The 17771-nt window shown below is 43.7% G+C and overlaps 1 protein-coding gene across 3 annotated transcripts in view; it reads left to right on the plus strand.

Moving 5' to 3' along the window:
- The window catches only part of RGS6 (regulator of G protein signaling 6), a 419024-nt gene that overhangs the window by 30183 nt on the left and 371070 nt on the right, over window positions 1-17771 (plus strand). For all 3 annotated transcript variants that reach the window (XM_038765488.1, XM_038765486.1, XM_038765487.1), the window contains exon 2: window positions 3497-3602. In XM_038765488.1, coding sequence (XP_038621416.1) covers window positions 3519-3602 — 84 coding nt within the window. In that variant the 5' untranslated portion in view covers window positions 3497-3518. The remainder of the gene's footprint in view (window positions 1-3496; window positions 3603-17771) is intronic.

A 17771-nucleotide genomic window follows, 5' to 3' on the forward strand; every position in this document is an offset into this window, starting at 1 on the left:
TCGAGTGCGTTTCCTGCTGGTTGCACGTCATATTTTACTCCTCTTAAACGTCGGTATCTGAGAGTTTCCCACCCGAATGGAAAGGAACTAAGTGCTACTGTATTACCAAGGACTAAATGTGCAAGAGATTTTTCTCTCATAGGTGTGTTTATGGATATGTCCTCTTCACTGGCAGCTTCATGTTTGTCGTACTCCATTTCTTTATATGTGCATGCTGTTCAATTGAATGATGATGTTTTTTGCGTACTTACGACTTCTTTCCCCCACTTCAAAGCCTTATTGAAAGCACATCTCCTCCAAGAAGCCTTCCCTGACTAAGCCATCCTCTCTTCTTCTCCCACTCTCTTCTGCACTGCTCTTACTTGCTCCTTCATTAATCCTCCGTCCCATCCCCACAGCACATACGTATATATTTGCATATAGCTGTAATTTATTTGTCTATATTAATATCTGTTTCCCCTTCTATACTGTGAGTATGTCGTGGGCAGGGAATGTGTCTATATTGCGCTCTGTCAAGCACTTAGCTCAGTGCTTTGCACACAGTAAGCGTTCAATAAATATGATTGAATGAATGGGCACTTAATATGTGCAGAGCAGTGTACAACATATTTGGGAGAATGATAATTATGGTACTTGCTAAGCACTTACTATATGCCAAGCACTGTTATAGGCGCTGAGGTAGATACAGGTTCACCATGTTGGACACAGTCCCTATCCCACATGGGGCTCACACTCAATCCCCATTTTTTACCAATGAGGTAACTGAGGCACAGAGAAGTGAAGTGACTCACCCAAGGCCACACAGCAGACAAGTGATAGAGCTGGGATTAGAACCCATGTCCTTCTGACTCCCAGGCTTGTGCTCTATCCACTACACCATGCTGCTTCTCATGGTGTATGTGTTGCCAACATGTACTTCCCAAGCGCTTAGTACAGTGCTCTGCACACAGTAAGTGCTCAATAAATACGATTGAATGAATGAATAAATGGTGTATTGACTAAAATACAACGGAATTAGCAGACACGTTCCCTACCCATACAGTCTAGAAGGATTGATAGAGGTTAATGTAATTTAAAATATAAAATTTAGCAGTAGATTAAATGTGAGTTGAAAGACAAAGAATTCATTCAATCATATTTATTGAGCACTTATTGAGTGCAGAGCACTGTACTAAGTGCTTGTAAAGTACAATTTGGCAACAGATAGAGACAATCCCTACCCAATGACGGGCTCACAGTCTAGAAGTGGGGAGACAGAAAACAAAACAAAACAAGTAAACATACATCAATAGGATCAGAATAAATAAATAGAATTATAGATATACAAACATCAATAAAATAAAAAGAATAACAAATATGTACGTATACACAGGTGCTGTTGGGCGGGGAGAGGTGTAGAGCAGAGGGAGGGAGTTGGGGCCATGGGGAAGGGAGGAGGAGCAGAGGAAAAGGGGGTCTCAGTCTGGGAAGGCCTCCTGGAGGAGGTGAGCTTTCAGTAGGTCTTTGAAGGGGGGACGTGAGCTTGTTTGGCAGATGTGAGGAAGGAGGCCATTCCAGGACAGAGGTAGAGAAGCAGCATGGCTCAGTGGAAAGAGCATGAGCTTGGGAGTCAAAGGTCATGGGTTCTAATTCCGGCTCCCCCACGTCTGCTGTGTGATCTTGATCAAGTCACTTAACTTCTCTGAGCCTCAGTTCCCTCATCTGTAAAATGGGGATTAAGACTGTGAGCCCCACATGGGACAAACTGATCACCTTGTATCCCCCACAGTGCTTAGAACAGTGCTTTGCACATAGAGCTTAACAAATGCCATCATTATTATTATTATTATGTGGCCTAGAGGTCCATAGTGGAATAGGAGAGAATGAGGCACAGTAAGGAGGTTCACAGCAGAGGAGCGGAGTGTCCGGGCTAGGCTGGAGAAGGAGAGAAGAGAGGTGAGGTAGGAGTGGGAAAGGCGATGGAGAGCTTTGAAGCCAATAGTGAGGAGTTTTTGCTTCATACAAAGGTTGACAGACAACCCTTGGAGATTTTTGAGGAAGAGGGGGTGACATGCCCAGAGTGTTTCTATAGAATCTAGGACTTCTTGGAGGAGGAGGATGGTTATATGATTGACTGAGGTGGAGAAGTGAAGTTGATTTAGGAGGAAAGATGAGAGTTTGGTTTTAGATGTTAAATTTGAGGTGTTGGTGCAGTATCCAAGAAAAAATGTCTTGGGGTCAAGAGGAGGTTCCGTTTCTGTGGAAATAAAATATAGCTAAATACAGAAGTAATAGAACTGAGTGAGTCTACTTCAAATAATCATTTATGTACTAAAGATAAAATGATATTCAATATAACAAGGAAAATATGGTCATTAGTGTACAGATAAAACCCAACTTAGAGCACTTCTATTTTTGTAAAATGTGAATTTGCCATACTGGTGAATTTAGGATTCTCCTCGTGCATATGTGATAGAATTATTTATATTAATGTCAGTCTGCCCCTCTGTCCATGTTATTTAATAATAATTAATAATAATTATTATGGCATTTGTTAAGCCATAATATGTGCCAGGCCCATAGCAAATCAGGTTGGACACAGTCCCTGTCCCACAATGGGCTCACAGTCTTAATCCCCATTTTACAGATGAGGTAACTGAGGTGCAGAGAAGTGAGGTGATTTGCCCAAGCCCACACAGCAAACAAGTAGTGGAACCGGGATTAGAACCCATGATCTTCCTACTCCCAGGCCCATGCTCTATCCACTATTCATTCATTCAGTGGAAAGAGCACGGGCTTTGGAGTCAGAGATCATGGGGTTCAAATCCCGTCTCCGGCAACTGTCAGCTGTGTGACTTTGGGCAAGTCACTTAACTTCTCTGGGCCTCAGTTACCTCATCTGTAAAATGGGGATGAAGACTGTGAGCCCCCCGTGGGACAACCTGATCACCTTGTAACCTCCCCAGTGCTTAGAACAGTGCTTTGCACATAGTAAGTGCTTAATAAATGCCATCATTATTATTATTATTATTATTATTCATTCATTCAATCATATTTATTGAGCACTTACTGTGTGCAGAGCACTGTACTAAGTGCTTGGGAAGTACAAATTGGCAACATATAGTGACAGTCCCTACCCAACAATGGGCTGCTGCTTCCACTATGCCATGAGACCTTATTGTGTGCAGAGCTCTGTACTAACCACTTTCCAGGTAAGGGAACTGAGGCCCAGAGAATAAGTGAAGTGACTTGCCCAGGGTCACACAGTAGAAAAGTGGCAGAGCTGGCATTAGAACTCAAGGCCTTCTGACTCTCAGGCCTGTGGGCGCTCCACCAGGTCACATTGATTCACCTTTGTGTGGAATTTGTCAGGGGCATGTTGGTACCTCAACCTCTGGAGTCCTCCCCCTACCCTTCTTCTTGACTCCCCCCCCAAAATGGACGCATTCATGTCATTTGTGCTTGAAGTGTTTCTTTGCTTCCTTTTACCTATTGGATGTTGTTTCTGTTCTTTCAGTGTGAATTACGATTGTTTCAAGATGGCCCAGGCATCCACCGGCCAAAGCACTGTGGGCATTGCCGATCCAGAGGAGAATTCTCCAAATATGATCGTCTACAGAAAAGTAAGGCATGCGTTGGTCCAACTACAAATATTTGTGTGGAGTTGAGGTAGTTGGAAGCGCATGAGGGTTGGCTACCTCAACGTCACAATGCTTGTCAATAAGTGACAATTTTTTCCCCTCAAAATATGCAGAAAGCATACCTCGTGTGAAGACTGAGGTTTATACCATGTGCATGTTAGCGTCTACACTTTGAGAAAGGTTAATTAAGCTTTCTGTCACTTCCCCAGACTTAGCGGTTCAGTGCAACAGTGATGTCACCTATTTGCACATATACTGTGAGCCCACTGTTGGGTAGGGACCGTCTCTATATGTTGCCAACTTGTACTTCCCAAGCGCTTAGTACAGTGCTCTGCACACAGTAAGCGCTCAATAAATACAATTGAATGAATGAATGTACATTTTTATGATATTTGTTAAGCACTGTTCTAAGTGCACTATCAGGCACTGTTCTAAGTGCTGAGTTAGATCTAAGCTAATCAGGTTGGACACAGTCCCTGATCCACATGGAGCTCACAGTCTTAATCCCCATTTTCCAGATGAGGGAAAGGAACCACAGAAAAGTGAAGTGATTTGCCTAAGGTCACACAACAGACAAGTAGCAGAGCCGGGATTAGAATGCAGGTCCTTCATATTTCCAGGCCCATGCTCTATCCATGAGGTCACACTGCTTCTCTTCTACTTTAATAGAGGCATTATATTATACTCTAGTGTACATTAATAGAGGCATGTGGCTACAGCCCGTAGTGGCTAGAGCCTGGGTTTGGGAGTCAGAAGGACTTTGTTTCTAATCCCGGCCCCGCCACGTGTCTGCTGTGTGACTTTGGGCAAGTCACCTCACTTTTCTGGGCCTCAGTTAACTCATCTGTTAAATGGGGATTAAGACTATGAGCCCATGTGGGACAGACACTGTGCCCAACCTGATTAGCTTGTATCTGCCCCAGCACTTAGAATAGTGTTTGTCACATAAGCGGCACTTAACAAATACCACAATTATTTATTATCTTAAACCATGGGAGGTGGGTGGTTATTGCTTCCATTCCCTGGTCTAAATTCTACTTTCTGTCTTCCCCTGCTTCATTCATTCATTCAGTTGTATTTATTGAGCACTTAATGTGTGCTGAGCACTGTACTAAGTGCTTGGACAAATACACTACAACAATAAACAGCACATGCCCCACCCACAACTCTTTCTCTATCTTTCTGAGACTGTTACCCTCATTGTGATGTCAATGGAAGACCTTAGAGAAGAGGTGTGGCTTAATGGATGGAGCCTGCACCTGGGAGGCAGAAGGGTCTGAGTTCTAATTCTTTCTCCACCACTCGTCCGCCATGTACCCTTGGAAAATATACTTGATGTGAAGACTAATGCTGAGTCTATGTGCCTGTTACATTGTCCATACTGTGGGGAAGGTTACTTCAGCTTTCAGTCCTTTGCCCCCAGAGTAGAGATTGTTAAACAATGCTGAGTTTTCCTGGTTGCCATATACACTTGAGTCATGTTGTGTGGCAGAGAAGGCTTGTCTGATCTCAGTCTAGGTGAGGTAGGCCATTCCTGCTGCCATTTCCCCCATCCAGAACCTACTTTCCATCTTCCTCCTCTTCTCCCAATTTCGTCACTGAGACTGTTTTCCCTCAACACGATGTTGGTGGAAGCAGACTAGCCATGCGTGGAAAAAGTTAGAGAAGCATCGTGGAGCCGGGCTTGGGTTCCCGTCTCCACCACTCGTCTGCTGTGTGACCTCAGGCAAGTTGCTTCACTTCTCTGGGCCTCTGTTCCCTCATCTGTAAAATAGGCCTGAAGACTGGGACATGGGTCATGGACTGTGTCCAAACTGATAAACTTGTATCTACCCCAGTGCTTAGTACAGTGCCTGGCACGTAGTAAGTGTTTAACAAATACCATAAAAAAACATAATGCAGCCAGTATTAACGATCTGGGGCAGGGACCCAGGTGACTTCCCCTTACTGTTTAATATATGCAGACAGACACTCTTCTCTTGGGAAATGCAAGTCCAAAAATAGAACCATTAGCCTGTAGGATCCCTTTTTGAGGAATGGTTAGAAGCTTTTTAATGTCCACCCTGAGGAAAATCTTGTTTGTGCCTTTTGAATTTGATAGGATACATTAAATTAGCAATAATTATCAAGTCATTATGTGTAAAATAGAGAGGGGTTGTAATAACAGGGATACTGATTCACAAATGAAAAGGAATTTCTACGTATCATGTACTGCAGGGGAGGTTAATGCAAACAAGAAAATAGGCTCAGGAATGTGTGGATGCATTTTTTTTTTTTACTTAAGCCAACATGTTAGAAAAGTCTAAAGGCTTGAGGTGGACTTTGAAACTCTTTTTTGTAGTTCATCTAAAGTAAGGTTTTTTTGTGGTTGTGAAGTTTAGCAGGTTTAAGGTTAATGATAAGTTTAAAGGCCCAAAGCTGGACATGGGAGTTATTTGGAGGGGGTATAGCATCAAAGAGAAGCAGCAGCGTGGCCTAGTGGATATTCATTCATTCAGTAAATCATATGTATTAAGCACTTACTGTCTGGAGAGTACTATACTAAACACTTGGAAAAGTACAATACAGAAATAGAGTGACAATTCCTGCCCACAATGAGCTCATTGTCTAGAGGAGGGGAGACAGACATCAATATACATAAACAGACATCAATATAAGTGAAATGACAGATATATACATAAGGTTCTGTGGGGCAAGGAGAGGGGGAAGAGCCAAGAGAGCAAGTCAGGATGACACAGAAGGAAGTGGGAGATGAGGAAAAGTGGGGCTTAGTCTGGGAAGGCCTCTTGGAGGAGATGTGTTTTCAGTAAGGCTTTGAAGGGTGGGAGAGTAATTGTCTGGTGGATTTGAGGAGGGAGGGAGTTCCAGGCCAGAGACAGGATGTGGGCCAGGGGTTGGCGGCAAGACAGGTGAGATGGAGGCACAGTGAGAAGGTTAGCACCAAATGAACGAAGTGCGTGGGCTGGGTTGTAGGAGAGAAGCTAGATGAGGTAGGAGGGGACATTGCGGTGGAGGATTTTAAAGCCAATAGTGAGGAGTTTTTGTTTGATATGAAGGTGGATAGGCCACCACTGGAGATTTTTGAGGAGGGGGGTAAAATGCCCTGAACGTTTTTGTAGAAAGATGATCCAGGCAGCGAAATGCAGTATGGACTGGAGTGAGGGGAGGCAGGAGGTTGGGAGGTCAGAAAGGAGGCCGATGTGGTAATCTAGGTGGGATAAGATGAGTGATTATATTAACGTGGTAGCAGTTTGGATGGAGAGGAAAGGGCGGATTTTTGTGATGTTATGAAGGTGGAACCGACAGGATTTGGTGACAGATTGAATATGTGGGTTGAATGAGAAAGAGGAGTCAAGGATCACTCCAAGGTTACAGGCTTGTGAGACAGGAAGGGTGGTGGTGCCATTTACAGTGATGAGAGTCCGGGAGAGGAAAGGGTTTGGGTAGAGCATGGACCTGGAAGTCAGAAGGATCTGGGTTCTAATCCATGCTCTGCCGCTTGGGTTTTGTCACTTCCCCATTCTGTGACCTTGAGCAAATCATTTAACGTCTCTTAGCCTGTTTACCTTCTTACTTAGACTGTGATCCCCATGTGAGACAGGGACTGTGTCTGACATGAGTAGCTTGTATGTATACCAGCACTTTAATAGAATACTCGGCACATAGTAAGCACTTAACAAATGACACTATGATATGGTGTAGAGGATAGAGCATGGGCATGGGATTCAGAGGGCCATGGATTAATAATAATCTAATCTCTGTCATCATGGCCGTTCTCTCCTCCATTTCCCCTTCTGTCCTCATAATAATAATAATAATTATAGTATTCATTAAATGCTTACTACGTGCTGAGCACTGTTCTAATCGCTGGGGTAGATACAAGGTCATCAGGTTGTCTCCCGTGGGGCTTACAGTCTTAATCCCCATTTTACAGATGAGGTAACTGAGGCCAAGAGAAGTTAAGTGACTTGCACAAAGTCACACAGCTGATAAGCAGCGGAGCTGGGATTAGAACCCATGACTGACTCCTAAACCTGTGCTCTTTCCACTAAGCCACGCTGGGTTCTAATCCTGACCACTTGTCTGCTGTGTGACCTTGGAAGTGTCTCTTCACATCTCTGGGCCTCAGCTACCTGAACTGTAAAATGGGGATTGAGAATGTGAGACCCATATGGGACAGGGACTCTGTCCAACACTTTTTTCTTGTATCCACCCCAGGGCTTAGTACAGTGCCTGGAGCACAACAAGAGTTAAACAAATGCCATCATTGTTATTATTACTATTAATATTAAATATGGTGCATTTGTGCTGTCAAAAAGGATGGTTAATTTTGCAGTCATTTGCTTTAATCAGGGTTCAGCTCTGAGACCTCTAGACTATAGCACTTAACTTGGTTCATCTACTCAAAACTTGAGTTTAGACACTTACAATCCATATACGTCTGTTTCAGGTACTCGGTCCCAGTGTGCTAAATGATCTTTATACAATGCCATTGGGTAATGGAAGAATCCACCTAAGTTTCTGCCCTGAGAAGTTCCTTTTGTTCATTAATTCTGAATCCCAAAGAATTGAACCAAGTTTAAATCTTCAAATCCAGAAGATTAAATTCTGAAGTTAAACATTTGTTTTCTCCTATTAGTGATTTCCATCAATCTGTAATATTTGTTGAATACTTACTGTGCTTGGAGCATTGTACAAAGAGCTTTGAAGAGTACAATAGAGTTGATAGGCACAATTCTTCCCCTGTAGGAACTCAGTGTGCTGGGGGAGATGATTTGGAAAATAAATCCGATAGGGAATGTAACAATGCGTACATAAATGTGTTGTGGGGGTGAGTATAGGAAATATAGACTGAAAAGAATAGGTGATGCAGAAGGGAGGGAGAACAGTTTGGGGAGATGAGAAGCAGCATGACCTAATGGAAAAAGCACAGACCTGTGAGTCAGAGGACCTGAGTTCTAAGTCTGTCTCCACCATTTGTCTGCTAAGTGACCTTGGGCAAGTCACTTCACTTCTCTAGATGGTAAACTCAGTATGGAAAGGGAACAGGTCTAATTCTGTTGTATTGCACTCTTCCAAGCACTCAATACAGTGCTCTGAACATAGTAAGTGCTCATTAAATACTACTGGCTGATGCTCTGAGATGCAGTTTCCTCAAACCATCAGTGGTACTTATTGAGTGTTTACTGAGTGCATAGCACTGTTCTAAGTGCTTGGGAATATTCAATCCTCATCTTTAAAATGGGAATTCAATAACTCTTCTGTTCTCCCTCCTTCTTAGATTGAAGCCCATGGAGGACAGGGACTGTGTTCAACCTAATTAACTTGTATCTACCCCAGTGCTTAGAACAGTTCTTGACATGTACTGAATGCTTAACAAATACTAGAATTATTATGAATTATTATGAGGTTAGTCATAGGTGATGCAGAGAGGAAGGAAGATAGGGTAAGCAGTTGGCAGTTTAGTCAGGGAAGACTTCCTGGAGGAGATGGGATTTTAGTACAGTGGTTATGAAGGCGGAGGTAGGAGTAGAGGAGTGAGCAGGGATGTATGGAGAGGCAATATTGAGGAACAATAAGATGATGTTAGAGAAGCAAAGTGTGGACTGAGGAGAGGTAAGAGGGAGAGAGCTGACTGAGTGCCTAAAAGCCAATACGGAGGAGTTTGATGTAGAAATAGGCAAAAAATTGAGGTTTTGAGGGGTGGGAAGATATGTGAAGAATGAAATTTTTAGGACAATGGTCCATGCAGAAGTAAAGTATGGCCTGGAGAAAGGAGAGAATGGAGGCAGGGAGGTCAGTGAAGAGGCTGATGCAGTCCTCAAGGCAGGATAGGATAAGAGCTTGGCCAGCGTGGTATAATTTTGGAAGGTGGGATGGATTCTAGGGGTGTTGTGAAGACAGGACTAACAGGATTTGGTGACCAGATTCGTGGGTTGAAGGAGAGAGATGATTCAAGGAGATTGAGGTTGTGGGCTTCTGATCCAGTGAGGTGGTGGCGGAGTAAACAGTGATGGGGAAAGTCAGGGGTAGGAGAGGATTTGGGTGGAAAGATAATAATAATAATTGTGATATTTGTTAAGCGCTTACTATGTGCCAAGCACTGTTCTAAGCACTGGGATAGATACAGGGTAATCAGGTTGTCCCACGTGGGGCTCAGTCTTAATCTACATTTCACAGATGAGGTAACTGAGGCCCAGAGAAGTTAAGTTCATTCATTCATTCAATCATATTTATTGAGCGCTTACTGTGTGCAGAGCACTGTACTAAGCGCTTGGGAAGTAGAAGTTGGCAACATATAGAGATGGTCCCGACCCAACAGTGGGTTCACAGTCTAGAAGGGGGAGGCAGACAACAAAACAAAACATATTAACAAAATAGAATAAATATGTACAAGTAAAACAAATAGAGTAATAAATATGTACAAACATACATATATACAGGTGCTGTGGGGAGGGGAAGGAGGTATGGCGGGGGGGATGGGGAAGGGGAAGAGGTGGAGAGGAAGGAGCGGGCTGCCCAAAGTGACCTGCCCAAAGTCACACAGCTACAAGTGACAGAGGTGGGATTAGAACTCACGTCCTCTGACTCCCAAGCCTGTGATCTTGCCACTAAGCCACACTGTCTTGGACAGGTTATGTTCGAGGGGTTGGTGGGACATCTAAGTAGAGATGTCCTGGAGGAAGGAGAGAGATTGAGGTTGCAGAGGTAGATTTGGGAGGCAGACAGGTAGAGATGGAGGTTGAAGCAGGGGGAGCAGATGAGTTCTCCGAGGGAGTGAGGGGAATGCAAGGGGCTCCAGAACTAAGCCTTGAATTGATAATATTTGATCATTGGTTTCAGGTGGATTTTTTTTTTCCCTCTTGGTTTGTAGCAGAGAAACAGAGTGACCTACTGGATAGAACGGAATGCCCTTAGGCAAGTCACTTCACTTCTCCAGGCTTCAATTCCCTCTTCTGTAAAGTGGGGATTAAAACTGGAAGCCCAAGCACTGCATTAAGAGCTGGGGTAGATATAAGCGAATCAGGTTGGACACAATCCCTGTGCCGATCAGGGATATTTGATAAATGAATACATTGTATTAAAATTTAATAATAATAATAATTATGGTATTTGTAAAGCACTTACTATGTGCCACACACAGATCTAAGTGCTTGGGTAGATACAAGGTAATCTGGCTGGACTCAATCCCTGTCCCACGTAGGGCTCACAGTCTTAATCCCCGTTTTACAGATGAGGTCACTGAGGCACAGAGAAGTTCATTCAGTTGTATATATTGAGTTCTTACTGTGTGCAAAGCACTGTACTAAGTGCTTGGAAAGCACAATTCAGCAATAGAGACAATCCCTGACCACACCAGTTTACAGTCTAGAAGGGGGGAGAAGTGAATTGCCCAAGTTCACACAGCAGACAAGTGGCAGAGTTGGGATTAGAACCCATGTCCTCTGGCTCCTAAACCCATGTTCTTGCCACTAGGCCATGCTGCTTCTCTTTGAGTGCTTGCTATGTGCAGAACACTGTGCAAAGCGCTTGGAAGAGTACAGCATAACAGAGCTGGTAGGCGTGTCCCCTACCCCAAACAAGCTTACAATCTCATTTAGTTTAACTTGAGTTGTATTTCATGTTAGGAGAGCACTGAGAGGATTTAAAAACTTCACCTCACTCAAGGGCTTTCTTGAGTTCTGCCATAGTCTGGTTATCCTTTGCATAAATCATAATGTTTTGGTGGGTTTAGGTGGCTATAGCTTCGTGTTTTGAGTCATAAAATGATCAGAACTGCAAGAAAGGAAGACTTAGAGAAGCTATATATAAGCACATACACCAGAGGAAGGTTTCCCTTAGAATGAAGAACTAAGTTTATGTTTAGCGGCACAGCAAAATGAAGGAACGAGACTTTAAGTGCCATACTGAAGGATTTGTTAAGGGTTGCTGTCACTCCCAGGGAGAAATTCTTTGCAGTCAACTGGAGCCAGGCAGCCAATTGTATTTTTTGAGCACTTACTGTACTAAGTGCTTGGGAGAGGACACTATAAGAGAAGCAGTGTGGCTCAGTGGAAAAAGCACGGGCTTTAGAGTCAGAGGTCATGGGTTCGAATCCTGACTCCGCCACATGTCTGCTGTGTGACATTGGGCAAGTCACTTACCTTCTCTGAGCCTCAGTTACCTCATCTGTAAAATGGGGATTAAGACTGTGAGCCCCACGTGGGACAACCTGATCACCTTGTATCTCCCCAGCGCTTAGAACAGTGCTTTGCACATAGTAAGCACTTAACTAAATGCCATTATTATTGAGAAGCAGCGTAGCTTAGTGGAAAGAACCCGGGCTTTAGAGTCAGAGGTCATAGGGTCAAATCCTGACTCCGCCAATTTGTCAGCTGTGTGACTTTGGGCAAGTCACTTCACTTCTCTGGGCCTCAGTTACCTCATCTGTAAAATGGGGATTAAGACTGCAAGCCCCCCCGTGGGACAACCTGATCACCTTGTAACCTCCCCAGCGCTTAGAACAGTGCTTTGCACATAGTAAGCGCTTAATAAATGCCATTATTATTATTATTATAAGGCACATTTCCCTGTCCTCAACGAACTTACAGTCTAGAGGAGGAGAAGCAATTTTTTCCTATGTTCTTGTCCAACTGCCCATCTCCTCTATCCCTGACATATACCTCAGTGTGGCCTAGGGGAGAGGGTACAGTCCTGGGAGTCAGAAGACCAGGGTTCTAATCCTGACTCTGCTACTATCGGATAATCTTTAGCGAGTCACTTAAATTATCTGTGTAAATTTAAGAATGAGGATAGCAGGGTCGGGGAGGCTGAAGCCGGGTTGGAGGGAACAACTTACCTGAATGCTAGCTGACGGTAATAGCAGACTGTAAGCTCGTTATGGGCAGGGAGTGTTTCTGTTTATTGTTGCACTGTATTCTCCCAAGCACTTAGGAAAGTGTTCTGCACACAGTAAGTGCTCAATAAATATGATTGAATGGATGACAGGAAATTTCTCAATGGGACTGGCAACTACAGTTAAGAAGGGAGGCCAACTGATGTGATGCTTTAATATGCACTTCTGATAAATCCTGGTCCGCCACTTGTCTGCTTTGTGACCTTGGGCAAGTTACTTTACTTCTCTGTGTCACGTTTACCTCATCTGTACAATGGGGATTAAGATGGCGAGCCCTATGTGGGACATGGACTGTGTCCACCTTGATTAACTTGTATCTTCCCCAGAACTTAGGAGAGTGCCGGGCATATAGTTAAGAACTTAAAAAAAACCATAAAACAAAAAAATGCACCCAAGTATTTGAGGCTGCGGGTGCTGGTTCTCTATCAGGAATGGAGAATTCTAAATTACTACTCTTATAGTACTCATTAAGTGCTTAGTATGTGTCAGGTTCTGTTCAAGTCACTGGTATAGATACATGTTGGACAGATGGAGTTCACAGTCTAAGTAGGAGGGAGCATAAGTATTGAATCCCCATTTTACAGTTGAAGAAACTGAGGCCAAGTTGAGTGACTTGGCCAAGGTCACATAGCAAGCATTTGCTCTGCTCTACCTCTTGTCTCTTGAGTGACCTTGGGAAGGCACTTCTCTTTGCCTCAGTCACCTCCTTTGTAAAAGGGGGTTTATGACTGAAAGCCTCACATGGGGCAAGGGACTGTGTCCAACCTGATGAACTTGTGTGCACTCAAGTGGCACATAGTAAGTACTTAACAAATACCATGAAAAAGACCAACTGGCAGAGCCAGGATTAGAACCCACGTCCTCTGACTTCCAGGCCAATGATCTTTCCAATAGGCCATCCTACTTCTCAGTTGGCATTTATTGGTTACATACTTTTATTGTTTCATTCATTCAATCATATTTATTGAGCATTTACTGTGTGCACTGTACTAAGCGCTTGGGAAGTACAAGTTGGCAACATATAGAGACAGCCCCTACCCAACAGCGGGCTCACAGTCTAGAAGGGGGAGACAGACAACATAACAATACATATTAACAAAATAAAATAAATAGAATGAATAGGCACAAGTAAAATAAATAGAGTAATAAATATGTACAAACATATATACATATATACAGGTGCTGTGGGGAGGGGAAGGTCGTAAGGCGGGGGGATGGGGAGGGGGAGGAGGGAGAGAGGAAGGATGGGGCTTAGTCTAGGAAGACCTCCTGGAGGAGGTGAGCTCACAGTAGGGCTTTGAAGGGAGGAAGAGAGCTAGCTTGGTGGATATGCGGAGGGAGGGTGTTCCAGGCCAGGGGGAGGACGTGGGCTGGGGGTCGACGGCGGGACAGGTGAGAACAAGGCACAGTGAGGAGGTTAGCGACAGAGGAGTGGAGGGTGCGGGCTGGGCTGTAGAAGGAGAGAAGGGAGGTGAGGTAGGAGGGGGCGAGGTGATGGAGAGCCTTGAAGCCGAGAGTGAGGAGTTTTTGCCTGATGCGTAGGTAAATTGGTAGCCACTGGAGATTTTTGAGGAGGGCAGTAACATGCCCAGAGCGTTTCTGCACAAAGACGATCCGGGCAGCAGCGTGAAGTATAGATTGAAGTGGGGAGAGACAGGAGGATGGGAGATCAGAGAGGAGGTTGATGCAGTAATCCAGTCAGGATAGGATGAGAGATTGAACAAGCAGGGTAGTGGTTTGGATGGAGAGGAAAGGGCGGATCTTGGCGATGTTGCGGAGGTGAGACCGGCAGGTTTTGGTGACGGATTGGATGTGAGGGGTGAACGAGAGAGCGGAGTCGAGGATGACACCAAGATTGCAGGCTTGTGAGATGGGAAGGATGGTAGTGCCATCAACATTGATGGGAAAGTCAGGGAGAGGGCAGGGTTTGGGAGGGAAGACGAGGAGTTCAGTTTTGGACATGTTGAGTTTTAGATGGTGGGCAGACATCCAGATGGAGATGTCCTGAAGGCAGGAGGAGATACGAGCCTGGAGGGAGGAAGAGAGCAGAGGCAGAGATGTAGATTTGGGTGTCATCAGCGTAGAGGTGATAGTTGAAGCCGTGGGAGCGAATGAGTTCACCAAGGGAGTGAGTGTAGAGAACTTCTGTTCTTGTGTTCAAGAACACAACAGTTCTTGTGTTGACTTGTAGGCTCACTTTTATGGTTTTTTTTTTAACTTTATTTCCTCTATAGAGCAGTATTTATACTTCTCAGGAGAGGATTCCGTATGATTTCTTCTCTCCCTTCCCCACTCCCCTTTAAGCCACAAGACATCAGATAGGAAGTTTCCTGGAGTAGGAGAGAATGCTTGGAAAAGGTCAAAACCAGCACCATGAATGATAGTATTCTCTTTTTTTCTTGTGATATTTAAGCGCTTACTATGTGCCAGGCATTGTACTCAGAGCTAGGGTAGGTGTAAGTTAATTAGTTTGGACACAGTCCCTGTCTCTCATGGGGTGCACAGTCTAAATGGGAGAGAGAACAGGACAACTGAGAAGTGGAGTGACTTTCCCAAGGTCATACCGATAAGCAATGGGCAGAGCTGGGTTTAGAATCCACGTCTTCTGAATCCCAGGCCTGTGATCTACCCATTAAGCCACACTACTTCCCCTGTTCCAATTTCTCCATTTGTAAAACTGGCTTAAAATGTTTCCTAGATTTCCAAGGAATATGGTAGGAATGTATTCAGTTAAGTAGTGATAATAATAATGGTGGAATTTAAGTGCTGACCGTATGCCAAGCACTGCAACTAAACTCTGGGGTAAATAGAAGATAACCAGGTTAGATACAATTCCTTTACCCTTGGTGTTTATAGTGTATGGGGGAGGGAGAACAAACATTTTTTTCTCCATCTTGCAGATGAGGAAAATGAGGCACAGAGTAGCTAAGTGATTTGCCCAAGGCTACACAGCTGCCCGTGTTCTTTTTATTTGTTCAATTCAATCAAATTTATTGAGCACTTACTGTGTGTGAAACACTGTACTAAGCGCTTGGGAGAGTACAATGCAACACCAGACACATTCCCTGCCCACAGTGAGCTCAGAGCCCACTAGGCCATACTTCTTCTCTACCTCATATGGCATGTCTGACCACATTTTATAAGACGTTGATCCGGGCCTGCAGTTAGCAACCCAAACTTGGAATATAGGAAATTCTCAAATTAAAATTCATAGCCTCCTGTAGCCTCAGTTTCAGACTCACCTGCCTCTGGCTTTGCCCCCTGGAAATATTTAAATTGCTTCCCACAGTTGTGTTAACAAAACTCACTTCTGTCAGTAGCCCCACGAATGAACATTTAAATTGTAACTTTTAATTTCCCTTCCACTATAGTTTCCTCCTGTTCTCTAATGCCCTGTAAAGAAATGATTGCATGTAATTTTCTTCTTGCCTAAAGTTCAATTGGACAGGAAGAAATCTTGTGTAATTCTATCAGTTGTCTATGCCGGGAAGAGAACTAAGGCTAGAGCAGGTTGAAAGTGGAAAAATCCAGTAGTCTGTGTCCAAAGTTAAAAGTGCCAGAAGACCTTGAAGAGGAAATAGCACCTGATATATAACTAGATGTTTAATGAAAAAGGGGAAAAAAAGACTTTGGCTTTGAGGCTTTTTCAGTTCTTTCCAGAGGCTTTAAGAATCTAGGCTGTGTCAGCCCTGCATTGCTGTACTGATCGGCTTTCATTTGCGGAGTTTCCTTGGCCACATTGGCCACAGGACACACTGTGTAGGAAATTCCCTGTTGACAGAAACTCTGTGAGGGAAATGAGAATGAACTCTAAATTCTCCCACTGGGGGAATCGGAGGATTTTTTTTAACAAATAACCTTCATGACGTTACCTTGCACTGGTCCAGATCCAAGTTGCAGGCTGACACCCTATCCAAATAGAAAAAAATCAATCAATCACATTTACAGAGTGCTTACTGTCAGCCAGTTGTATTTATTGAGCGTCTATTGTATGCCGAGCACTGTATGAGGTGCTTGGGAGAGGACAGTATAATGACATAAAAGACACATTCTCTGCCCACAACGAGCTTGCAGTCTAGAGGGAGCTTTTTACAGAGCATTCTACTAAGCGCTTTGGAGAGTACAATATAACAGAGTTGGTGATCCCCACTTTCACCACCAAACAATCCAAAATCAGAATTAGCACAACCACTCATTAATATTGGGTATTTTCACAAATCTTGAGGAATTACCCCAATCTGGCTCTAGAAATAGCACAATCAAGGCAACAACTTTGTACCAGAAAGTGAACAATCCATGGGGTGGTACTGTTATCCCAATATAAAGAAACCTTTTTTGAGGTTTTTATAAATGGTATTTGTTAAGTGCTTACTCTGTGCCAGGCATTGTACTGCCTGCTGGGACAGATATGAATTAATCAGGTTGGGCAAGTACCTGTCCCACATGGGGCTCACATTTTTAATCCTCATTTTATAGATCAGGTAACTGAGGCACAGAGAAGTTACTTATCCAAGGTCACCCAGCTGACAGGTCCAGGTCCACTTAACAACCAGGCTATATCCACTAGGCCACGCTGCTACTCTGTTGGATAGCCAGTTAGCAATTTTCCTATAAGACATCTTGAAGAGGGACTGAACTTTGAGTATATGAGAGTGTGTGTGTGTGTGTGTGTGTGTGTGTGTGTGTGGACATGTAGTTCTGCTTGGATGTATATTTGCACTATGCATTTTAGAAAGACTGTTTATATCTTTCCTCAATGCTTGGCACATAGTAAGTGCTTAATAAACGCCACAGAGGTGGAGGGTTCCCTTCTGAACTACCCTTGACCCCACTTGCTAGTTGATCCAAATTTCTCAGATAGTAGATATCTGATTTTCTTTTGACCTCAAATTAGATGAAAAAGGAAGGAATTGTCCTCTGAAATTGTCCCTGTTGTCTAAGTTTGCAGGGAAGAACTAAGGCTACCCTTGTCACCTCTTGGCTGCTGATCCAAATCACTCCAGTAGTAGGAATAATTGTCTTCTTTTTTACCTAAAATTAGGCTGGTATCTTAAAAGTATCTGCTCTGTAGCTTAAGCTACACAAAAAAGATTTTTCTTTTGACTTCTAGATTCCTGCCTCCTACTACCCACTACCATTCTGATGCATGTACCACTCTTGGAGGGTGGAAATAATATAGGATAATTTATATGATGGTGCAACATAGGTTTATACTTCTATTATAAAATAAATAAAAATAAATAATGGCATTTATT

The sequence above is a fragment of the Tachyglossus aculeatus genome, chromosome 23 (assembly GCF_015852505.1).
Source record: "Tachyglossus aculeatus isolate mTacAcu1 chromosome 23, mTacAcu1.pri, whole genome shotgun sequence".
NCBI lineage: Eukaryota > Metazoa > Chordata > Mammalia > Monotremata > Tachyglossidae > Tachyglossus > Tachyglossus aculeatus.